Below are 25,084 nucleotides of genomic sequence, written 5' to 3'. Positions count from 1 at the left end.
TTTTTAGCAAATATCCCTTACAACATTTCTTGAACCGATCGATCGAGCGAATCTGTAGCCACTTTCGTAGTTTCATAAACACATGATTTTGTGACAGAAATGTTTGATCCACCCACTTTGGTCCCTCTGGGGGATGCCAATTTGTTAAATTGATTGCTTCTTTTAACTTTTACTTGTACTATCTTGCAACTTTTTGACAATCTTTGAAGCCTTTTTGAGTTTGTAGAACTTGTATATAGGGTGGTTACAAACAAAAACTTACTATGAAAAAGAACAATCATAATAAATGTGTACAGAATGAGACTACAGAAAGGGTAGCCATTATCCCTATTCCAATTGGTTCTTCCTTTCCTCGTGCAGAAGTGGGTCTCTACTTTATCCATTATACCGAAAAGATTTTGGTTGTTTTGCTTTGATGCATCGCAATTATCTTAGTGCTCACACCAGTTTGCAGCTATAGCAATTTATCTTTCTATATGGTTCTTCCAATCATCGAATCAGCTTTTGAGAAGTGTTTAGGCTCCTACATGCTCCACCACTTTAACCACCAGGATGGTTTTGCTTCAAGTTTTGATTTTAAAATAAAGAAAATGGATTAATTAATTAATTAACCCTCATGGCTAAGATATATTATCACAGGTACGTCAGCAGAATGCTACAACCTCCAAATCAAAAACATGTCAACTTGTTTTGAAGGTTGTAACGTTAATTAGTTTATTATATAAGGAAACTGCTATTGTCCATATGTATGAATATTGTCCTTGCTGCTTTAAAAAGATGGTCCAAAAAGTCAATTATCTGGTTGCACCATTTCTTTCTTCTTTTTCTAGCATGATTCACCTTTATGTGGAGAGGAATATGCATGACAAAAATCAAAGAAGGCTAAAGTGAACACTTCCTTCAATTGCAATTTACTAATCTCCATCTTTTCGTTTACTATTAATCAAAGTCAGCATTTCTCTGCAAAAATAGTATATATCTCTTACTTAACCATTGCTGCCATATACTTTGGACTCATCCTTGCCACGAAATTATATTTTTTTTAGTCTATACCATGAAATTTTGCAGTATTTTACTACCTCTTATAATCTGATAAGATTTTCATTTTCTTTCAATAGTGTATTATGCAAGAATGAAACTCAATTGTTTTAGTAGCTTGTGGCCAACTAATTGTCATTGGGTCCCTTGCTAGGAAGTTTATAAACAATATAATTAAACATATTATTAACGAATCTTTATTTCTATTTGGTTGGTGAAAGTAACAGCTACATAGTATTGGCTTAAAATCAATTAAGATCAAAGTCACTTCTATCAGATCATCAAACGGCACTGATAAAACTTCTGTTTATCATGGACTCATTCTGATGTTAACGTACATCCACTGTTTTTTTTTTTTTTTTATACAAGATGTGTTGATTTAAGAATACTATATAGAGAAAAAGGGTAAGAGACAGAGAGAGAGAGAGAGGAAGAGACTTAAAAATTCTTGCTTCGTCGCTTTTCACGAATGTTCAAAAGCGTATATAATATATATTCGTACATATATATTGAGTCTGTTTTACTTCTTTTTATGTAATAATGAAACTTAGGCATGTGGATGTTATGCAGAAAAAGTAATTAATTAAAAATATAACTTAGACACATTATTTTTCCCAGGATGTGCCGTCATATATAAACCTTAGTTTTATAATATCTTCAAGAACACGTGTGGGGGTAGAGAGGAAGAGATTATGTGAAGTGGAAGCAAATATCTTGGCTTGGTTATAAAACAAACTTTCTTGTATCTACATTTTTTTTTTAATTTATTCATTTATATTTTGGTGCGTATGTGTGTGTGGCATCCTTCTGAGTGAAGAAAAAAAAATAGAAAAGAAAAAAGACAAGGCCATGGAGTCAAAGACAAGAAGACACCATCTTTCTCAATCTCTCATGTCCCTCTCCAAACCGTTTTCTACTAGACTCATCAACCAATTCTCTCTCTCTCTCTATGACTCTTCCCTATTTTGTAAGCAAACCCCACAACCATCACCATCATTATCATCATCATTCCCACCCTATGAAGCTTCTTTGTTATCTTTCTCTCTCTATAAATCCTTCTCTTATCTTACATCACACCCCTTGGAGAGCAAATTGGTCATCACTGGAACACTGCTTCTGGGGTCGGGATCATACACTAGTGCACAATGAGGAAGCCCGAGGTGTCTGCAAAAAACAACACCAACGTTAATAACAAGCTTCGAAAGGGGTTGTGGTCGCCTGAAGAAGATGACAAGCTCATGAACTACATGCTAAACAGTGGACAAGGTTGTTGGAGCGATGTCGCCAGAAATGCCGGCCTTCAGAGGTGTGGCAAAAGTTGTCGCCTTCGATGGATCAATTACTTGAGGCCTGATCTCAAACGAGGTGCATTCTCTCCACAAGAAGAGGAACTCATTGTCCACTTGCATTCCCTTCTCGGAAACAGGTTCACCTACTCCTCCTTCTTTTCAACTGATCTATGTATATATATCATTAGCATTATACGAAGTACTGTTATTAACTAAAATATGCCATAATGCATTTTAAACTTGATTCTATATGATCTTCAAGAACTTCTGTAGTACTGTTATATATACATGTATTATGTATTTCTGAATCCCATATGTACGCATACATATATATATATATATATATATATATATATATATATATATATATATATATACATACATCTCAAGTATTTATCGAGCAAATCAAAGTTGTGTCTGACATGTTACACCCACTAGCTCCTTCTAACCTTAGCTATATTAGTTGTCTTTATTGGAAAGGTGGAAAGCAAGATAGAGACATGATTAATGTTTCAAAATTATTTACTTGGTGCAGCCATTGAATGGGGTCAATTTAAATGAAAATGTATGAAGAATTATCCAATGCCATGTGCCAAACTTTCCTAGCTGTATCTAAAAGTATGCAAGAAAGTTCACACATATGCATATATACCATTCCCAACTTGTAAATACATAGTAATTCTGAGATACCTAGCATAGAAAATAACATAAAAAAGTATATTTGGACTTCGAGTTGAAGGCACTCCATAACATGAATCAACTTAACAGAAAACTACATATACATTGCACTATGACACCCACCAGACACAATTAGTTTGTGCTGTGTATTAACCTGACAGATATTTGTTCCACTTTTAAAGATGGTCTCAAATTGCGGCGCGCTTGCCTGGGAGAACTGACAATGAAATTAAGAATTTTTGGAATTCAACAATAAAGAAAAGACTGAAGAACATGTCATCCAACAACACCTCACCAAATGGAAGCGAGTCCTCGTATGACCCTAACAAAGACCTTAACATGGCAGGGTTTACTACTTCTAATACCCATCAAGATCAACATGCTGATTTTATGCCTATGTTCAATTCATCATCATCATCTCCATCACCATCCACGCATGCCACAGTTCTCAATTCCATAATTGACAGGTTGCCTATGCTAGATCATGGACTAAACGTCCCAGTTTCTGGTGGATTCTTCAATGCTGCAGGGCCATGCTTCTCAACAACGCAAAGTGGAGTTGATCACAAAGGTTTTTACTTGGAAAATGGAGGAATATTTGGGAGTGTAAATATTGGGACAGAAGGGGACATGTATGTTCCTCCTCTAGAGAGTGTTAGCACTACTTCTGACCATAACCTGAAAGTGGAGAGCACCTGCAACACAGACACTAACCATAGTAATTACTTTGATGACATAAACAGTGTCATCCTTAACAACTGCTGCAACAACAAGAGGACTGAAAATAGGGCTGGGGTGGAGAATTTATTTCAAGAAGAGTTAACCATGGGAGAGTGGGATTTGGAGGAGTTGATGAAAGATGTTTCATCCTTTCCCTTTCTTGATTTTTCAAATATCCAATGAGTGTTCTCTCTTTCCCCTTTTCAAAAGTCTTCTGAGGATCCCATTGGCTGCTATTGGAATCAGCACCTCCATATATATATATATATATATAGATATATAAACATAAACATATATGTCCATTCATATTAGATAAGCTTGGTGATCTCCTAAAAACCTTGTAATTTGTACTTTTGGCATTATACCGGGGGAGCAAATTCACTGATTAACAAGGTACTTAGGTCGGAAAATAAAAGCAAAAATCATGTATATCTGCAGGATTAGTGATCATGTGTAATTAAATTACCATCATCTTGATGGCATTGATGAGGTCACTTTTATCCGGGGAAGCCATTGTAGTTATTTACAATAATAATCTGTTATACTTGTGAATCAGATGTGAATAGATTGTAAAAGATTATTTTTCTGTTCTACTGTATTGAGTGGATAATAATACTTATATATATTGTTTACTGATAGCTGCATGTTGATTCTAACAATATAACACTGATACATGTATATATATACACACACAATGATCATAACTATGTAATTTCATTAAGATCACAATGAGAATGAGGAATGATTCTGGTCTTAGAATTTTGCAGAGAAGCACAAGAGATTTTTGTTGATGAATGAATGATGGTTAATGGGTACTTAGTCAGAGTGGTTTTGATGATATGATAATAGGAAAGTAGGTTTTGATCTAATAAGGTGTTGAATTCAAACAGTAATTATAGGATTTCAACTTTTGAAGATGGGAAATAATCAGTGGAAGGAGAATTTTGGTATTGTGTGTGGTGAAGTGAGTTTAAAGCAACTTAATTGAAATGACAAGTTGGTTTAGCGATGAAGAGTGGCTTACGATATCATTTCCAATTGGAATATGAACGCTCCCATGCCATAATTATCACGTGTGTTTCACAATTATTTTAACCTACAAACACAATCAAAATCAATCATAATAACGAACAAAGGCTGCTACGGTAAACAAACCTAAGTAGTTTTTAACCTAGAAATTTACGAAATCAAACCTTAGGTATGCTAAGAAAATGCTCTTATCGTGAGTGTAATATTCAATTTTCTTTTTGTACATAAAAAAAGGGTATTTTATGCACTTTACACCATAGAATGAATCAAATCCATTTGATTAGAAAATAAGTTTTAACATTATAGAGCGTAAATAATATTCCTTTTACTAAAAAACCGAATGAATTCACTAACATTGATATTTAAACGAACAAGAAAAATAAATAAATATACAAACCTAAGTGTGATGATAGTTAAAGAGGATTGAGTAGCTAGGAAAACTTCTGCACAGACTATATTTAAGGATAAACGAAATAAAGAGAATTATATATAAGATATTAGGAGTAAAATCTTAAATAAAATTATAGTTGAAGAGTGAGAAATTTAACTCCATAATAGATAAATCAAAGGTAATTAAAGGAGTTGTGATAGGATATTTAAACTTTGATAAAGAGAAACCTGAATGTTAATGAAAGAGATTTGAAATCAAGAAGGTTTTTCAGGAATATCTCAATAAGATTGATACAAAAAGGAAAAAAAAGGATAAAAAGAAAAGAACAAGAGGAGAACTAGTAAAAATAACATGTTATAGTTTTAATTATATATAATATATCATTTTGTAAACTTATACATATTTAATTACTTTTCAAGTGGTGTAATTTTATCCACAACAAATATGTTATTTAATTATATATACATAAAAAGTTAACAAGATTATTACATGTTTAGGTGGTGTTAGAAGTTATAGGTAATTTTTTTTAGTTAGTATACTTTATAAAATATTAAAAAAATTGGTAAGATGTAGCATTACTTTCTAAATTTGCACTGTAATTATTGCATTAGAATTATGTTAGTGTCGATGTGACGTCTCCGGACACATTCAATGGCTATTTGTGAAAGATAATGGCCCGAATGGTAATGTAGCATTAATCATTACCTTTTTCATTTAATTGCTACATATTAAGGTTTGGTAACGTCACATTATTTTCAACCAACTTTAGTCAATTATATTAGCACAAACAAAAAAGAAAACCAATGTTCAATCTTTTCCTTCTGAGTTTGAGTTTGATGCCAACTTTATCTATTAACTAAAAAAAAAAAATGAAAAAAGTATTACTAAATTATTTTCGTGAGACTAAGGAAACTGAAGACAAAACTATACTATTTTTACTATGCCAACATAGTATTAGAAAAGATTTAATGTATAGTATTTGAAACGTTTCTGTGCCAATATTCTTAAAATTAACCCTAATAATGATAACTGAGTACATTGTAGAATTCTATTGCACAAACAAACATCTCCCGAAAAGTAATGGTTTCATAACTTTTATTGAAAATGTTACATCATATGTATTTAAGTAGGTGATGAAATTCTACAGAAAAAAACAAATGCTGCTATTATTGCCCAATGAATATCGTTGATGGAGGCTACGTTGCTTATAAATGGGCCCTTAATTAGTGGGCTATCATTGTGTTCGAGAATTTTGAAACATCAACATTGTAATTTGAAACCCATTAATATATATTAAAAATTAAAAAAAAAATATAACGATTTTCTTAAAAAAGTATATAAACATCAAAATACGACGTCGCCTGAGAGATTCGAACTCTCGCGGGGAAACCCCATGTACTTAGCAGGCACACGCCTTAACCACTCGGCCAAAGCGACTTCATTGAGATCTCAATCAATTTGTATTTATTTTATCAGAAGATTTATGTAATATGTGAAAATTTCAAAGTGGTTATGGTATCTTTTTTATCTCTTAACCTAAATTTTTCCGACATTCCTAAAGATCCAAAAACAAACTAGTCTGTCTTGTGAGTGAGTGGGTCTACGAAGTTCAATAATAGATGTTTTCATTATTATGAGAATGACATGTTTATTTTATATGCACATTCCCATTTAGTTTGATTCCATTTTCATATTGTTTTCTCATCATTTTTCATTGTCGTCTTCATCGTATGTGTGCATATACCAGAGTACAAGAAAAAAAAAAAAAACTTAAAGTTCAACTTAGGTTGAATGGACCATTTATAAAACATCGATAAGAAGACAGTCATCTTTCCCATAAGACATAAAATCTTACTTCTTTAATATAAACTGTCACACGTATTTCACATTAGAGATAAAACCTACCTCTTTAATACAAAATATTTATAATAAAGTGAAAAAAAAAATAGAATTGGACATGTTTGAAAATTTTTACAGCACCAGCTTAAATGCACACAGAAATATAAAATCATCTACATGTTGTTAAATATGTAATTTAGTGGTAATGATATACTTAATATATTATATAGTAGCAAATAAACTATAATACGATGAATTATCAAATTTTTATTGTAATTAATTTTAAGAGTAAATGCATTTTTTAAGATATTTTAAGGTGTATGATTGATGGTCCATTTTTTTGTGATTTAATCTTGAAGCTCAAACTTTAAGTTTAAAAGGATGTTATGTCATTGCCTTATTGGAATGGTCGTGATCACATGCTGGTTAGTGGTCATTTTTTTTTTTACGATGTATCGTCTTCACAAATTACATAACTAAATTATTTATTATAAGATAATAATTTTTTGACTGATGTTTTTTTACTCATTTTTAACTAATCACTCTAATCATTCTTAAATTATCATATCACATCATTAAAAAAAATATTAGAATAAATAATTGAAAGATTTGAAATAATAAGTTAAAAGTGAATTAAAAAATAATATATATATATATATATATATATATATATGGAAAACATGACATCAAACCTATTATAGGGTTTTTATTTTGCAATTTATACACTAAATAGAAGATATTTGTTGTCTATAATATGTTTGTTAAAGGAGGCGCGAGATGAATTCAACGAATTTGGATTTTTTATTGGACTTTTTTTTTTGTTGTTCTTCTATTGTGTCTTTATAATACACTGATTACTACTAATCTTGACATTTTAAAATATATTAAAAAGATATTTATTAAAATACTAACTAAAGTGTATTTTAATGCTCAGCAGAACACAAAAAAAAAACACCAATCTTGACTCGAATCCAACTGAAAATTTGATGAGAAGTTAATTTAGAGTTTTTAATTAATTTAATCACAATTTAATATAAGTAATATTCTAACACTCACATTATAGAAAGGTCTTTGCATACTCGTCTAATAAAAATAGTAATATATAATAAATTGATTAAATTTTATAATTTTTAAAGATAATATATTAATGAATAAATTTTTTATTGGAAAATTTATATAAAAAAAATCAAACCATAAATATAATAATTCGAAATTTTTAAATTTTTTATTTTAAATGTTCTTTTTTCCTTTTAAATTTGGGTTAAATATATTTTTGGTCCTCAAGTTTAAGTGAAATTTTAAAATTAATCCATCTTCAAAACTTTTGATCAATTTAGTCATTCATATTTAAAAATACATGAATTTAGTCTTTTTAATCAAATTCTGTTGAGTTTATCTGACGTTTCAAGCACATTTCATAATGTATTTGAATTATTTATAGCGTTTGACACATTTCCACTTCAATGTTAACTAAAGTATTATCATAAAATGCGTTTAAAATATCAAATAAACTTAACAAATTTTGATAAGAATGACTAAATTCACGCATTTCTAAAAATAAAGAATTAAATTGATATAAAATTTTGAAGAGAAACTAATTCCAAAATTCACTTAAATTTGAAAAAAATATATTTAACCTTTTTAATTTTTTTACAGGCAGAGATCACTTGGAAAAGAAGGATGACTGTGAGAAGTAGGGCTAGTGCAATGGAATTTTTTTTGAATGTGATGTTTGTGACATGTGTCGCTTCCTAAATGGAAAGAAGATTGGAGGCGTACAATAGGAAGAGCGTGGGATTGTTGGTATTTATTGATTTATAGATAAATAAAACATTAATCATATTCCGAAATATAATTACTTTTTTCAGAAGGTAAAATAGTCATTTGATGCGTTTAGCAGCTTCCTCTGATTTCTCATCTTCCTCCTCGACTGTGAACTGAAGGATTATTATGAATGAACCAACACTATTAACCAAAATGAAAACACCAAAATTGTTATGCACTAGGTAGCAGAAGACAAATATTTGAAGGACAAGCTGTAATATTTGAAGCTTGCAAATTTAATCAACACAAGTCATTTATGTAGCTGTACCTTTTTTTTTTTGACCACATTCCATTAGATTGTTATTTAGATAAAATCTTCTATTAATTATATTTCTTCTTAAAAATATTTTATTTCTTTAAAATGATTAAAACAGAAAGATCTAAAGAACAATGTTGACGTTTGTTTTGAAGAATAAACATAGAAGAAAAAAAAACACTGATAACGATATATTTAATATCACTATCACATGATTTTTAATTCATATCACTGTCTTTCTATTTTTTTTATATTTATATTTCCAGCTACACTACACATCAATTCATCATTTATCAACAAAAAGAATTTGTATTTTAATAAATTTTTAATTTTCGTCTTTCTATTTTCAAATTGAAGAAGTTATTACTTAAAAAAACATATAAAAAATATATTAAATTATATTTTTATTTAAAATAGAATTTATTCATTTGAAATCATATGCATGAAAAACTATATCTAACTGAAAATACTAAAAACTCACTGTTATATGCATTGCCAGTGACCTTTGAGTGTTGGGTTTTGTTTGTCCAAAAAAGTTTCTGGCCTTTTGGACGTTCCAAAAGCCCAAAACGTTATATCTTCATCTTCTTTTTCATGCATGCATGTCTCCATCGCCACGTGTTCATCCGTTCCACCTCATCAAAAGAGACAATCTGACGTGGCCACACACCCAGTCACCTGTCGCCACGTGTACTTGTGGCTCCGCGTGGGAATCTTCACATACACAACAAAACAAGATCTGATCTCATTATTTTTCCTCTCTCTTTCGTGTGGCGGAGACATCGACATCTCAGACGTCAATCACAAAGCTAAAACCTACTCAAGCCACCAATTTTTCACCAACAAACAAAGCCGCATATTCCACTTCCAATCTCCACCGTCCGTTTCGAATCCAACGCCCCGTAATCAAACCCCTCCCAATCACATCACATGTTGCCGCTCTATTAAGCTCCACCACCGCCACCTCACTAGATCCCACTCCCACCGTCATGGCCTCTGTAGCACTCACCACCACCCTCCCCTCTCTCCGCCTCCGGCGCAACACCACCGCCGCCGCCGCACTCAAGCCCAACCGTCTCACTTCCTTTCCACCTTCCTCACTCAAACCAAACCTCAGCACTTCGATTTCCTCCTTCCCAAATTTCTCACTTAAAAAACCAAACCTCGTTCTCACTCGCAAGCACTCTTCTTTCACTGTAAGAGCTACCGTAGCCTCCGTCACTCCGGCGCCGGCACCGGCACCGGCGCCGATTCAGCCATGGCAAGGCGCCGCAATAAAACCCCTATTAGCCTCCATCGCCACGGGAGTGATCCTCTGGTTCACACCAGTTCCCGCGGGCGTGAACCGTAACGCGTGGCAATTACTCGCGATCTTCTTAGGCACAATCGTCGGCATTATAACCCAACCGCTGCCCCTCGGCGCGGTTGCGATATTAGGTTTGGGCGTTTCCGTTCTCACTAAAACCCTAACGTTCGCCGCCGCGTTCTCCGGCTTTGGTGACCCGATCCCCTGGCTCATCGCACTCGCCTTCTTCTTCGCCAAGGGATTCATTAAAACTGGCCTCGGGAACCGTGTTGCATACCAGTTTGTGAAGCTCTTTGGCAGCTCCTCGCTCGGGTTAGGTTACAGCCTCGTCTTCAGCGAGGCGCTGCTGGCGCCGGCGATCCCCTCGGTGTCGGCGAGGGCGGGCGGGATATTCCTCCCGCTTGTTAAGGCGCTGTGTGTTGCTTGCGGGAGCAACGCCGGCGACGGGACGGAGAAAAAGTTGGGGGCGTGGCTCATGCTCACGTGCTTTCAGACTTCAGTGATTACTTCGGCGATGTTTCTGACGGCGATGGCGGCGAATCCGCTCTGCGCGACGCTGACGCAAAGTTCCATTAACCAGACGATTGGGTGGTTGGATTGGGCCAAAGCTGCAATTGTCCCCGGCTTGGCGTCGTTGGTGTTGGTTCCGTTGATTTTGTACGTTATATACCCTCCTACTCTGAAGAGTAGTCCTGATGCTCCTAAGCTTGCGAGAGAGAAGTTGGAGAAAATGGGGCCCATGACAACCAATGAGAAGATCATGACTGCTACCTTGTTTCTCACGGTAATCAAATGAATTTTGATTTGCATAGTTTAGCTTCATTTGGTGTTCTAAGTAGTGTTTTGTAGAATGTAACATGTGGGAATGAGATTGTAGTTAGGACTAAATTGAACTTGAGACATGAAGTTAAAAGAATGATATTTTTAAAAATGGTGGTTTTGTTAATGGCATAGGTCTATCTATTCTGTTGTTGTGTGGACTAAACACTACACTTTAAACGTGCATTGTGCAATAGGGTAGTGAAATTTAATCAACTAATTTGGAGCTAAGTTTGTGAATTACTTTGACGGCATTAGGAACTCTGTTATTTTGCAGTGGGATAAGTCTTTGAAATGTGATTGCGCATTATTTCAAATTTAGTTTTTGAAATGTGATTTCGCATTATTGTTCTCGTCTTGGAGAACTGTATTTGAATGCACAGTTGGCCCCGACGAACTCATTTCATCACTCGCCTGCTAGCTTTTGCTTATTTTGTTAGTATTTATTTTGAACCTAATGTGTTTTTAAACTGTGCTCTGTTTTTAAACTGTGCCATCTTTAATTTTGTTTGTTTGCGAGTTTCCAGAAGCTTGCACCTTCTTATTCGTATGTGAAAGTAATCATTTTGTAGTTGTATGTCTTGTGTCTTGATAATGTGAGTACTTAATGTGGTGCTTTAAACCCCTAAGAATCTTTGGTTGTTTATTAACTTTTTACTTCTCGATTGCCAGGTGGGACTTTGGGTATTTGGAGGACTCCTTAATATTGATGCTGTATCTGCTGCAATTCTTGGATTATCTGTACTTCTTGTCACAGGGGTTGTTACATGGAAGGAGTGCTTAGGGGAAGGAGTTGCCTGGGATACTCTAACATGGTTTGCTGCCCTCATAGCAATGGCTGGGTATTTGAACAAATATGGCCTCATTGCTTGGTTCAGTCAAACGGTAGTCAAGGTATTTTTTCATTTTCTTGTCTCTTTACTCTGCGATCATTCAATTAACATAACTTGCGCCACTCTTGATAATTGTTGTTCAGTTATTTACTTCTTATTTATCTGTTTTTTGGGCGTGAGATTGTGAATCTATTAAACAATTATTTTCATTTGTCATTACTAGATTGTTTTAGCTGTTTGACAAAACCAAACAAAGACAGGAACCTTTTTAGTTTTTTGAAATATGCTGAAGCGGATGAAGTTTCCCACCAACTGCATAGATTATTAGACATACTTGCCTCTAGTATATTATGACTGAAGTCTTCATCATGCATCTTGTTTCATTCCTCTGCTTTGTCCCTGTATCTCAGTTTATCAACATCACCTTCATAGTCAAATGCTCACCGAAAGAGAATATGCATTGTACATCAGTGTTTATAAAATTTAACTTTATATTGTGAGAACTCATTAGAATAATTTATTATGTTGATTATTTTAATGAAATGATTTACTGATGCCATTGTTCATACAGTTTGTTGGTGGATTGGGTCTATCATGGCAACTATCTTTTGGGATTCTAGTCCTTCTCTACTTTTACTCTCATTACTTCTTTGCAAGTGGAGCTGCTCATATTGGCGCCATGTTTACTGCATTTTTGTCTGTTTCCACTGCTCTGGGGACTCCGCCATTCTTCGGAGCCATAGTGCTGTCATTCCTCTCCAACCTTATGGGTGGCCTTACTCATTACGGAATTGGATCAGCTCCTGTGTTTTTCGGTGCCAACTATGTTCCCCTTGCTCAATGGTGGGGTTATGGATTCCTCATTAGTATTGTTAACATTATAATCTGGCTTGGACTTGGAGGAGTTTGGTGGAAATTCATTGGCTTGTGGTAAAAGGCCTATTATATAGTTTTGCCTACACAGTTTCTAGTTTAAGATTTTTGTATACGTTCAAGTATTAATCCTCCTTACTATAAGCAGTTGAAGCAATCTGCTAATCTTTTTTTCCGATTCTTTCTAAAATAATCTTTTTGGGAGGTTTTTATGGAGATTTAGGTGGGACATGAATAGAGTTGGTCATTTTAGACCCGGGTAGAACATTTTATTTCATTTCTGAAATGTAAGGACATCCTGCCATTCAGGATCTGTTGTAGTTGTATGCACTGAATGGGTTTTTCCGTAAAGTATTAAATTTTGCTTCACAAATGTTATATTCTTGTGTGGGTAGTGAGTTATCATAGTTGTTTTAGTGTAGCTGAACATTTGTCTGGCCCTTGTGTTCATAAACCCAGTTACATACAGGTTTTCATCTATGTTGCAGTGAAAGCGTGTTTTCAATATTATTAATCTGTGAACAGAAATGAGAATAAGAATACTTCAAAATGGCTTTTTATGCATCCATTTTTTCTTACTCTGGATACTGTTTGGAAATCAATGAGCACAACGTTGTTGCTGATGCTGATTTAACGAGGGGTTTTAAAGACGCCTACTAGAAGGTTTCAACAAACATTCTAAATAGAGAAAACGAGTGATTATATGAAACAAAAATGATTAAGTAATACATGCTTTTGAAGTTTCAGTGGGCCGCAAAATAATAATTTGGGATTTTTTTCCGTCGACAACCCCATAAATTTCTATTGCACCCTTCTTTCTTTTGATCATGGAGTGAATTTTTGGAAATGTATTTTCTACAATTTGAAAATGAATGGAAGATGCTCACATTTTTTGAAGTGTAAAAATGAAGATTCGTCGTTTACTGGGTAGAAATATCGCCAGTCTTGAATTCAATTTAATTTGAATTTCACTACTTTTTGAAAAAGTAAGAATCGAATCAAATAAAATTTCGAAAAAAATGTGTCTTTTTTATATAAAACTAATATTCCTAATAAATATTAAAAAAAGGAAAAACGTACCTTTTTTTGGTTATGTCGAATAATAAGATACAAAAGAATACTTTATTACCTGTTACAATCCTCACAGGCTTAAAATTAAAGGTTTAAAAAAATAATAAAAATATTAAATTAACAAAAATGATACTTGCGCGAATATAATTTTTGTAATTTTCCAAGGCACTGTAGTTTTTTTTTTCAGTATAAAAGCATTTTTTTTTTTTTTTTACCATAGACGAAACAAATTTATGGAGAAGTTGAAATTTTCATTTTTACAGAAAGAAACGTTGCTATTACATTTAATCTTAACATAAAGAAAGTTGAATTGAGATAGAAAAAATTCATTGAATATTTTGAAGCATGGGCACATAACTAAAACAAAAGACAGTTAATAAAAAAATAAAATATTATTTATAATTTTTCTAATCGTTATTTTAAGAGTAGTGGTAATTGGTAAAATAATTAAGAGTAAAAAAATATAAAAATTAATGTTAACAATATATATATATATATATATATATATATATATATATAAAGTATTAATGTTTTAATCATCACTTTTAATTAAACTATTGATTAACATTCAATATTTTAAACATATTGAATGAATTGATTGGCATGTAAGAGTAAATATTTCACTTTTGGTTTCTTGTGGTCAATTTAAATATGCTCTTAATATACTTTTATTATAATTTCTTATTAATTTTTGTATATAAATAAAATCAGGGTTAAAAAAAAATCGTATTTAATGCCTTAAAAATATAGTAAATTGTATTTAACTTTTTAAGTAAGAAAATTAATGAAAAAGTAATTTGAAAGAGATTTAGTATTACTGCTAATCCCTGATTTTGGTGAAAATTGGATTTGAAGTTCCATTAGTAAAAGAAATAAATATAAATTACAACCTATTTTTATTTAGACTATTAATTTTAAAACTTTCAATTTAAGCGAAATGATGATATAAAAATAATTTATACTTACAAAAACAGCAATAAATTTCAATAAAACAACTAGTTTAGATTCTAAGAATCAATATTTTCACATAATAACTTAAAGTAGAAAAAAGGTTGAATGCATAATAAACAAGCAATAGAAAACAATCATACATGAACAAATAAGGTAATAAATGTAAACAAGAAGAAACAAATTGTGAATGTGCCAAACTTTACCAGTAAAACAAAAAATTGATAAAAGTCATTCTCATCCTGTCATCATTAAATTTCTAATTAAAATACAATAATTTCCTATTTAAAAACCCATCTTTTATAGTAATTTTCATTTAAGTGACACTTACACTAAACTTCTTGAAAATTCACTTACCTACACACACACACACAATAATTGTAATTTTTCATATTCTCCAGGACCTGCTTGGTTTTAGATAACTTATTCATAAAATCAAATTCATTTTTCAAGTATTCAAAACAATCAGGGACGGATCTATGGAGAGAGAACCATACCTCCCAAATTTTTTTATATTTATATAATTTAATATATATAATTTCAAATATTTCTTTTAAAAATTTAATATATTTTTAATATATTTGTTATATTTGATATTTTTAAAATATTTTAAATATCTATATTTATATATAAAGAAAATTTTCTCTATTTAATTATTTTTTTAATTTGACTGATTTTTTATACATAATCATAACAATTAAAAATTAATCAAAAAGTAAAATTATAAAAATTATTTATGTTTAATTTTATAATTACAAGAATGATAATAATAATAATTTTTTTTATTATCATAAAAAATTAATACAATATTTTCATTTCTTTATATAAAAAATAATTTTGGATTTAATTATTTTTTTATATTTGTTAAAAATTAGTATTTTCATCCTTGCAACCCACGGGACTTTTTTAAATATAATATTTTTTGTAAGGACAAAAGTTTTTGAAATATTCAATAATTTGTATAATAAAAATATGATGTTTTTAAAAAATTTATAAAATATTTTTGTTCAACTTGTTTTCAACGTTAAGAATCGAAGAAGAAATGAAGATAAAAATAAATTAATCTATATTTATACAAACGAATCGGTTAAAATAAGAAAAATAATAATAAATTACATATTTATAATATTTTTTTGTTAAATAATTTTAGAAATTTTTTTTGTACACAACGTTTATTATTTTTTAATTCAACATTTGTTGTAACATTAAGTTAGTTCTCCCGTTTCTTTTTAATTATAATTTGGTGTCGATTTTTTAAAAATTTAATACAATTTAGTTTTTTTTATTAATTTTTTTAAAATAAATTAAGATTTTTCATAAAAAGAAGGTAAATAAAAAGTACTTTTTTTGTTAATTTTGATGAAAAATTCTTGATATGCTTGACAAAAAATTAACAAAAGTATTAACATTTATGTGAAAACAATACAAAAATAATTAAACCAAAATTTTGATCCCAAGATATTGGGTTGATGATCGATACCGCAAACAATAACTTTAAGTGGAAATTTCATTCTTCTCCTTCTCGTGTATTTGTCATTCTCTTTCGCTCTGCATTTAACTTAATATTTGAAAACTATCTTCGACGAATCCAACATATATGGTGAAATAATAAAATTTCGCACCTTTTATCTCCTCAATTTTATATCAACCATGACCACTTTCTTGAAACTTTACGAGTTTACTAACTAACAACATTCATGATGACGATCAAACAGCAGAAAATTTGGTGTTTGCAGCAAGTTGGCAGTAAGAAGAAAACAAGAGAATTGTGAAAGCAGACGTAATGCACTTGCACATAGCTCCAAGATACCATCACGGAAGTTCAACAGAGGAGTGTCAGGTTGTGACTTAAGTTTGGTTCTTGGATTTTCTCATTTCTACAACTAATAAGTGAATTTTGTTCAGATCACTGATTCCTTCTGACATTATAAAAGGGTGTGTGTGTGTGTGAATTCTCAGTATAAACTTTTTAGATACCAAAAGTAAAAGAATCACGGAAGCTTTGCTGGGGAACGTGGTTGTGTCACTGTCCTCTCTCTTTCGTTTTTTTCCTCAAAAGGGTAGTGATTTTCTTCTGCGGTTTTGTTCTATCTTTGGTGTTACTGCCACCTATGCACTTCAAACGTTTTTGTTCTGTTCAGGAGTTCATTCTCTTTCTTCTTCTCCTACTCTTCCTACCCATGTTCGCATCAAAATTCTGTTGTGGAGTTAATGATGGGAACATATATTTCAATGATAACATTGATGTTGTTTTAGCAAATAGAATCTGAAAAGCAATTGCTTTCACTCTCAGGTTTCTTAGTTTAAAGCTGTTTCAGAGGAAATTTCGTTTGAACTTCCTCTGAAAGTGAGATAGGTAACACTTCTCTTTTTAAACCGTTTTGCTATGCAGAAACCACCTTAATTCTGACATCACATCAAGCAACCCCAACAGAAAACTAAAATGACACTGCATTTCTACGTATCTTTTTTATGACCTGAATTTCTCTGCTACTTTTGTTCAGTGATTTCTTGAGAAGCACGTTTGGCACCGTAGATAAGATGGCTGACAAAGATAGCGTTTATGCACCAGAAAATAAGAGGAGAGCTCCAATTTTCAGTTTCTTTAAAGATGCTAGGTAGGATTTAATAGCATTTCAAATGAGTAAATTTAGATACTTTTTTTGAGAAGTTCTCTCCCAGTTCAAATAATTTATGTACCTTAATTTAGAAAATCTAAACGAATGGAGTGACCATTTTTAGATACATAAATTGTTATTAATGGTTGGAAAAATTATATTTCTTGTATCTTTTTGTTTCCTTTTATTCTATCTGCTTTTGTTTTTATATCTTTCTCCTTCTTTTCCCCTTGTGTACAAGGAAAGTATCTTCTTTTGTTTTCCAGAAAAAGCCAAAACTTTCGGCAAAATGTTTAGTCTGTTCATTCAAAAAAATACACAGTTCTGATTTTAGTTTGTCATTCTAAATAGTTGTTCTGTTACACTCCTAGTTCTGATGCAGTTTCTGATTTTCATCTCAATGCAGACTAGTTTTCAAATATGACAGTCTTGGTTGTGAAATATTATCAATTGCATTGCCTTCAGCACTGGCTTTGATAGCTGACCCTGTTGCTTCACTGGTTGACACAGCATTTATTGGTCAAATAGGTATTTTTCTTCTACTTTACCAGCTTTGAGCTCAGCACAGACATGGCTATCTATTGTTGAATTATTGGTTCATACCTACAGGTCCAGTGGAGCTTGCAGCTGTAGGGGTGGCCATAGCACTCTTCAATCAGATATCAAGAATTGCAATATTCCCACTTGTCAGTGTCACTACCTCTTTTGTGGCAGAGGAAGATACCCTTTCTGGAGACACTCCTCAAGAAGTAGAGAAGAATGAATGGTTGGAGGCAGCTCCAATTATGGATGCTGAAATAAAAGAACTAATACCACTTAACATAGGTATCTTCTGGAGTGACGTGTTATTGCTGCACAGAAGAAAAAATGTTTTATACATGGCACATTTTAACCCTTCTTTTTTCAGATTTGACTGCTATTGACTGTAATATAGCTAAGTTTGAGCATAAGAGAAGGCAAATCCCTTCTGCTTCTTCAGCATTACTAATCGGTGGCATTCTTGGCATCATCCAAACAGTGTTCCTCATATCTGCTGCAAAACCTTTATTGAACTTCATGGGAGTAACCTCAGTAAGTGCTTCATTGAAATATTGAGAATGTTTCTTTTAGTTTTTCAGTAGTTGCTAATTAGTACATAATATTTATACAGGACTCTCTTATGCTACACCATGCACATAAGTACCTGACATTGAGGTCCCTTGGTGCTCCTGCTGTTCTTCTCTCTTTAGCAATGCAGGGAATCTTCCGAGGATTTAAAGACACTAGAACACCTTTATATGCCACATGTATGCCTTAACAGAATTGTATTGTTACATTTTTGAGTGTAGCAATAGCAATATCTTTCTGTTATCTGATTCTAATGACTCTTTCTCTTATGTGGTCTAGTGGCAGGAGATTTGACCAATGTAGCACTTGATCCTTTATTCATATTTGTTTTTCGGTTGGGGGTCAGTGGTGCAGCTATTGCTCATGTCATATCTCAGTAAGTCTTATTTCATCGCACTGATTAAACTGCTACTCAAATATGGATGAATCTGCAAACACCTTTTGGCCTAAGTCATCTCTTATTTTCTAATTATCTGGGAATTTAGGTACCTAATGTCACTTATACTCCTGTGGTGCTTGATGGAAAAAGTTGATCTTATACCACCAAGCATCAAGCATTTACAATTTCATCGATTCCTTAAAAATGGTAATGATTTATTTTGCCAGACCAAAACCTTGAAAAGGGAATGGCATGTACAATTATTTGTTGCTTCTGAGATTTCTTTCTACCTTACTCTTATCTTTCCTTTTGCATTCAAGTTGACTCTTTTACTATTAAATGTTTGACACTACATTTGTGCTTTCCTGTTTCCATTTTTGTCATCCAGGTTTTCTGCTATTTGTAAGAGTAATTGCTGTGACATTCTGTGTGACACTGGCAGCATCATTAGCTGCACGCAAGGGACCAACATCCATGGCTGCATTTCAAGTCTGTCTGCAGATTTGGTTAGCAGTGTCCCTTCTTGCTGACGGTCTCGCTGTTGCTGCACAGGTTAGACACAACCACACCGTCCATTGATCATGCATGTTTCTTTCATAACAAAACCTTCATAACTTCTATTATGATATCATGCTTTTTTCAGGCTATTCTTGCAGGTGCATTTGCAAACAAGGACTATGAGAAGGCCGAAGCAACTGCATATCGAGTATTACAGGTTCTTCACAATGTGAAAATATTTCCCTATCTTTGTGCCAGAAATTGATTACCTGCAATTTAACAAGCAATTGTACTGCAGCTGGGTTTGGTTCTGGGGTTTGCTCTTGCATTCATTCTTGGAATAGGACTGCTTCTTGGAGCTAAACTATTTACCAGAGATGTTCATGTCCTTCACCTCATCAGAATTGGAATCCCGGTAACTTAAGCTCAAATCACTACCTTATCTTTTCAGCTCCAAAACGGTGAAACTCAAATTCATAATGATTATCTTGATCAGTTTGTAGCAGCCACTCAACCCCTCAACGCTTTGGCATTTGTATTTGATGGAATCAACTTCGGGGCATCTGATTTTGCATATTCAGCCATTTCTTTGGTGGGTATTGGGTATTTTTCTTTCATGTTACAATAGATTGTAATGCACTACTTCTTATAAACAATGCAGGTTCAATATTCAAAACTGTTTCATACTATTGTATGGTATTAAGTAAGTATGAACCAAAGAATCGCTAGAATAGAAACTGATTTTTTTTTCCTCGTTATGATCTTCTTTTCACTTTCACAGGTTGTGGTGGCAATTTCCAGCATAATTTGTCTGCTTTTTTTATCATCTGTTGGCGGTTTCATAGGAATTTGGGTTGCTTTAACAATCTATATGGCTCTTAGAGCAATTGTGGGCATTCTGAGGTAATAATTCACTTGTTATTTTTTCTTCTTCTTAGTTTTCCTATTCTTACAACATTGATGAATTAAAGTGAATCACGTTGTTGCAGGGTTGGAACTGGATCAGGACCCTGGAAGATGATTAGGAGCTAACAGTGACAGCACCAACCCATCATCATAGTTTTGATATACTTTCAGTGTGCCTGGTGGATTATTTGAAATGCTGTGTTTGAGCTTCAGAATAAGTGCAGAACATAAAGAAATATACCGAATAAGAAAAACATATAAACAATAAGTTTCATTCACAAAGCTTGTCTTCTTTATTTATTTTATTAATTATTTTTCTTTATATTTATCTCCTAATTGTATTATTTTAATGACACTTAAAAATAAGGTATTTCTTTTTATAAAGAAGTGACACTTAAAAAAAGAAACAGAAAATATAATAAATTGGATAATTAAAGTGCCTGTTTAACAATTATATTATAATAATATGATAATATTAACGGATTATTGATGTTAAATAAAATAGTTCAATGTTATGTGTTCAAATGATCATTGGTCAAGAAAGTTGACTAATATTAAAGCAAAGTCCTTTTAGAAAATCACAAAAAGAATTCTATATTTCACTTTTTCCGGAACGTGAGAATATAAACTTGTTGCTCTTACATTGAGCGTGAATCAACATGAATAAAAACACTTTAGTTGCGTTGGATTTCTAATTCAATCACACAAAAAAATTGGAAAATGAATTCATAAAAGAAAGGAGGTATTATAGCAAATATACTATTTTTACAACTAAGCTATATTAATCTTTAACCTTTTATATTTTGGAGAGTTTTTTTTATATTTATATATAAATTAAAAATAATATACTTCTATGTCATAAGAATAAATATGTTCTCAATTGAATATTTTTAATATTCTCTCTATTATTTTAAAGTGCATCTCAATCATCCATCCCAAACTACATTTTTTAGTATACTTAATTACGGCAAGAACTTCCTTTGAATTTTCATATTTATATTTATTTCTAAATTATATTTTAATACTTATAGAAATAAAATGATGTTTGAAAAAACCATGTCTATGTAATTTTATTAAAATTTATGTTGTGAATTAAAGACATCAATCAAACAAAATTAAGCATCGAAACGTAGCATTAATTGTAAGAGTATAATAAATTTAAGCTTAAATAAGTTTCAATTCTATCATAAATTCTTCGTTTATTTTTAATTGGGTTTTTGTTAAGAAATTTCGAAATATTGAATATTCAAAGTTTTTGTATTTTTTAATTCAATCATTTAATTTCTTTATCAATTGAATAATATGATTATTATTTTGTCTTGTTGTCTTTCTTCTTTTATGTGTTGTAAAATCATATGAAGTTTTGTAATTAATGTAAAATAATATTGAAATAATAAAAGTTAGTTGTAGTTTTACATCGATTTCAATATTATTTTCTAATTATAAATGCAATATTATTTTCTATATATAAATAACTTGAAGACAATAAGGAGTAAAATGACGAAACAAAATGCGAGTAATATATTTTAATTAAAAAAATAAAAATTATTTAATTGAGCAATTTAATTTATATTTTGAATATATAGTAAGTAAAATAATATTTAACAGAAATTTAATTGAAAATTTTAAATTTAAGAAAAAAATCAATATAACTAATCATACATTATGTTTTTAAAGTACACTAAAATATTAATTTTTTTTTTGATAATTAAAATATTAGTTGTAACATCCCATTTAATAGTTTTTCACACTATCAAATAAAACATTATATTATGATTAATCACAGCAGATAGTAAAGAAAACAGCATTAGGGAATACACAGTTGATACAGTCATCCAAAAACGTATCCTGTAAATTTGTGATGAAGGACATAGGTATTTAAATACAAACTAAAACATCCCAAAACCACATGGCGTCTACTCCATGCGCCCTACCACGGAACTACTCATCGATCACTCAGCTCTTGCTAGAGGGAGGAACATCATCAACTGGACTCGGCCCTGCTCACACCAACAGTGGGTGATCATGGCAAGGAGAAACATAAAGGAAGCAAACATGAACAATCAGGGTGAGTAAACTGATATTTGAGGGAAAAACATACAATTCATATTTAAAACATCAATCACAAACGTGCCGCAATTATACATAAAATTCTAGACTCGATATCCGGATTGTGTAAGCGACATTGGAGCTCTTGGTGGCTTGCACATGTGAAGGTTTCCAAACTCTGCAGAGTTTGGACACAAGGGGTTATCACCCAACCTCTCACAGAGTAAATCCCCTTCGCGTCTAAGGCTCTATCGAGTCCAAAGACTAGGATCTCCTGCTACTCCTCACGACATAATCCATTCTACTCTACGTGAGCGTGAATGATTATTGGAGTTTCAGGATACCAACCAATACGGATTCCTCATGTTCTTACACACACTAACAACTCTTATGAATTTCCCTTGAAACTCCATCATGACCCAATTTCTCATCTTTCACAGATCATAAATTTTTACTAAGTTTATAGCACATTTCAAGCATACAGGATAGCATCTACACATAATTATAACACTTTATATCAATTTCCTCATTAAAACAGAATCCCAAGCCATCCAATGTAGGAACCCTCGCCCAAGCTAGAAAATCCGGCCTAGGCTAGAGACCGTCTCGCTCAGGCGAGGCTCTAACAGTGGCAAAAATTTAAAACCTGGGCGAACTCTCGCTCAGGCTAGGCTGGTTCGCTCAGACGAGAGCAACTCTCGCTTAGGCGACTCCAGCTCGCCTAGGCGAGACTTCGCGCAAGAACAGGGGTACTTTCCTTAATAGTCTCGCTCAGGCGAGAGTCACTCGCCCAGGCGAGAATATCAGTTTTCAAGCCTGTTCTTACATGCAGGAGTATGGATTCATCCCCAAATCATCAACAAACAATCATCACGCAATTAAATCATCAATCGACTAATTATACATGCAATTCAGACTGACCAAGACATAATCTAACTGAATTGGGTAAAAGTTCGTTGACTCCCCTTACCTTTGGAATTTCCACTAGGATTGACTCCTCAACCAAAGAGAATACCTCAACTCCAACCTAAAGCACTGAATTTTAATTGCAAATGGTGAGAAAAGGTTCTACTATCATCCAAAATGCTGGAATTTCTTAGAATTCGAAAATCGGAATGTGAGGGGGGATACAAGTTAACTTACGCGTAGGAAAAGGGAGACTCAGCTTGAGAGAAGTGACTCTGATCTTGCTTCAACCCCAAATTCTGCAACAGGGAAGAGGATTAAGCCTATGCAGCAAAATTTAGGGTGAATTTGGTGGAGAGAAGGCAGAGAAAGAGTAAGGGAAGAAGGGGTGTTAGAGAAAGGGAGTGGATTCTGTGTTTTGGTGAAGTGGTGGCAGAAAGGGTTCTCACATTAGTTACAAATAATTTCTTTCTGCACAGATGCTTATAAATTATTTTATTTAAATAATACATCAATAAAATAAAAAGCGACACAGATAACCCATTATGTTTTGATCAAAACATGGTGGGAACTTCTTTCTGTACATCCAGTTACTTATTTGTATTTAAAAAGAAAATTAAATTCTCATTTTATCCTTCATTTAAAATAACTAATTTTTCTCTCTCACTCAAATATCAAATATCAAAATTTGAAATTTTAATTTTTCTTTATCGGACGTCGACATTCATTTATTTATATATATATATATATATATATATTCAATATATATGTATAAAGTTTTTTTTCTTTTATTTTTACAATTAATTTTCTTAAACTTTATTTTTCTTTTAACTTTTCAATTTACTTTTATATAATATATAAAAGATAAATAAAACTCTGAAAAAAATAAATTTTAAAACTTACTATTTTAACAAAAAAATGAAATAAATTAAATATATATATATATATGATATTAAAATCTACTTTTATATTTATATATATATAGAATGTTATCGGTATATAAAAATATGTATTTATATATATATATATATATATATATATATATATATATATATACTTACTTTTTCATTTTTTATTCTTCAATTTACATTGAATTTGAATCTTTCATTTTTATCTTTTTAAAGTTTATTCATATTTTAATATTTTAATATTTATAACTTTAAAATTATAAATATTATTTTTTTTAAAGTGTTAATCGGATTATAACATCCGGTTAACATATGAAAACTTATGTTAATTTTTTAATTTATATTAATTTAAATATTTAATGTTTTTAATTAAATTTAAATTTATATAAATTAAATATAATTCATTTTACATTAATTTATATAAATATATAAAAAATATATATCAATATTTAATACTTAGTTTTAAAAAATATTTTTTAAAAATTTGTTAACCAGATATCAAATCCGGTTAATGTATATAAAATTATTTTATTATTTTAATTTTTATTAATTTAAATATTTAATATTTTTTATTAAAGAAATAGTTAAATAAATAAAATATAATTTACTTTATATTAATTCATATAAATATTAAAAAAATTATTATATTAAAATTTATTAATTTTAATTCTAAAAAAATATTTTTTAAATGTTAACCAGATTTCCACATTTGTTTAACATTTGTAAAATTATGTTATTTTTTTAATTTATGTAAATTTAAATATTTAATCATTTTTATTAAATAAAAAATTAAACAAAT

The 25,084-nt window shown here is 31.4% G+C and overlaps 3 protein-coding genes, 1 long non-coding RNA gene and 1 other non-coding gene across 7 annotated transcripts; 3 read left to right on the top strand and 2 right to left on the bottom strand.

The window, feature by feature from the left end:
- Window positions 1–1,975: 1,975 nt before the first annotated feature.
- Window positions 1,976–4,327, top strand: LOC114168998 (transcription factor MYB46-like). Its single transcript, XM_028054003.1, has 2 exons — window positions 1,976–2,464; window positions 3,188–4,327. The coding sequence occupies exons 1-2, from the start codon at window positions 2,184–2,186 to the stop codon at window positions 3,906–3,908; spliced, it is 1,002 nt and encodes a 333-aa protein (XP_027909804.1). The 5' UTR covers window positions 1,976–2,183; the 3' UTR covers window positions 3,909–4,327.
- A 2,173-nt stretch (window positions 4,328–6,500) lies between these two features.
- TRNAS-GCU lies at window positions 6,501–6,582 on the bottom strand. Its single transcript has one exon. It is a non-coding gene; the product is annotated as a tRNA-Ser (tRNA).
- Window positions 6,583–9,819: 3,237 nt separating this feature from the next.
- LOC114169835 (dicarboxylate transporter 1, chloroplastic) lies at window positions 9,820–13,273 on the top strand. Its single transcript, XM_028055159.1, has 3 exons — window positions 9,820–11,154; window positions 11,862–12,083; window positions 12,594–13,273. Exons 1-3 carry the CDS (start codon window positions 10,054–10,056, stop codon window positions 12,954–12,956), a joined length of 1,686 nt encoding a protein of 561 aa, XP_027910960.1. The 5' UTR covers window positions 9,820–10,053; the 3' UTR covers window positions 12,957–13,273.
- Window positions 13,274–16,861: 3,588 nt separating this feature from the next.
- On the top strand, window positions 16,862–20,750 carry LOC114169032 (protein DETOXIFICATION 42-like). 3 transcript variants are annotated; one of them, XM_028054045.1, is made up of 15 exons: window positions 16,862–16,974; window positions 17,208–17,270; window positions 17,419–17,532; window positions 17,939–18,060; window positions 18,142–18,357; window positions 18,440–18,603; window positions 18,683–18,818; window positions 18,919–19,015; window positions 19,125–19,225; window positions 19,407–19,570; window positions 19,662–19,733; window positions 19,815–19,931; window positions 20,013–20,108; window positions 20,298–20,419; window positions 20,506–20,750. In XM_028054045.1, the coding sequence occupies exons 3-15, from the start codon at window positions 17,456–17,458 to the stop codon at window positions 20,546–20,548; spliced, it is 1,527 nt and encodes a 508-aa protein (XP_027909846.1). In that variant the 5' UTR covers window positions 16,862–16,974; window positions 17,208–17,270; window positions 17,419–17,455; the 3' UTR covers window positions 20,549–20,750. The 3 variants fall into 3 exon arrangements, with proteins under 3 accessions (XP_027909846.1, XP_027909847.1, XP_027909845.1); XM_028054046.1 differs by lacking the exon at window positions 17,208–17,270 and having other exon boundaries at window positions 16,874–16,974; XM_028054044.1 differs by lacking the exon at window positions 16,862–16,974 and having other exon boundaries at window positions 16,991–17,270.
- A 1,464-nt stretch (window positions 20,751–22,214) lies between these two features.
- LOC114168263 lies at window positions 22,215–23,832 on the bottom strand. Its single transcript, XR_003600649.1, has 3 exons — window positions 23,615–23,832; window positions 23,442–23,506; window positions 22,215–22,422 (listed from the first exon to the last, which is right to left on the bottom strand). It is a non-coding gene; the product is annotated as an uncharacterized LOC114168263 (long non-coding RNA).
- Window positions 23,833–25,084: the final 1,252 nt, after the last annotated feature.

The sequence above is a fragment of the Vigna unguiculata genome, chromosome 11 (assembly GCF_004118075.2).
Source record: "Vigna unguiculata cultivar IT97K-499-35 chromosome 11, ASM411807v1, whole genome shotgun sequence".
Taxonomy (NCBI): Eukaryota; Viridiplantae; Streptophyta; class Magnoliopsida; order Fabales; family Fabaceae; genus Vigna; species Vigna unguiculata.
The sequence above is the reverse complement of the archived record's forward strand: the minus strand, read 5'-3'. Positions and strand labels throughout refer to the sequence as shown.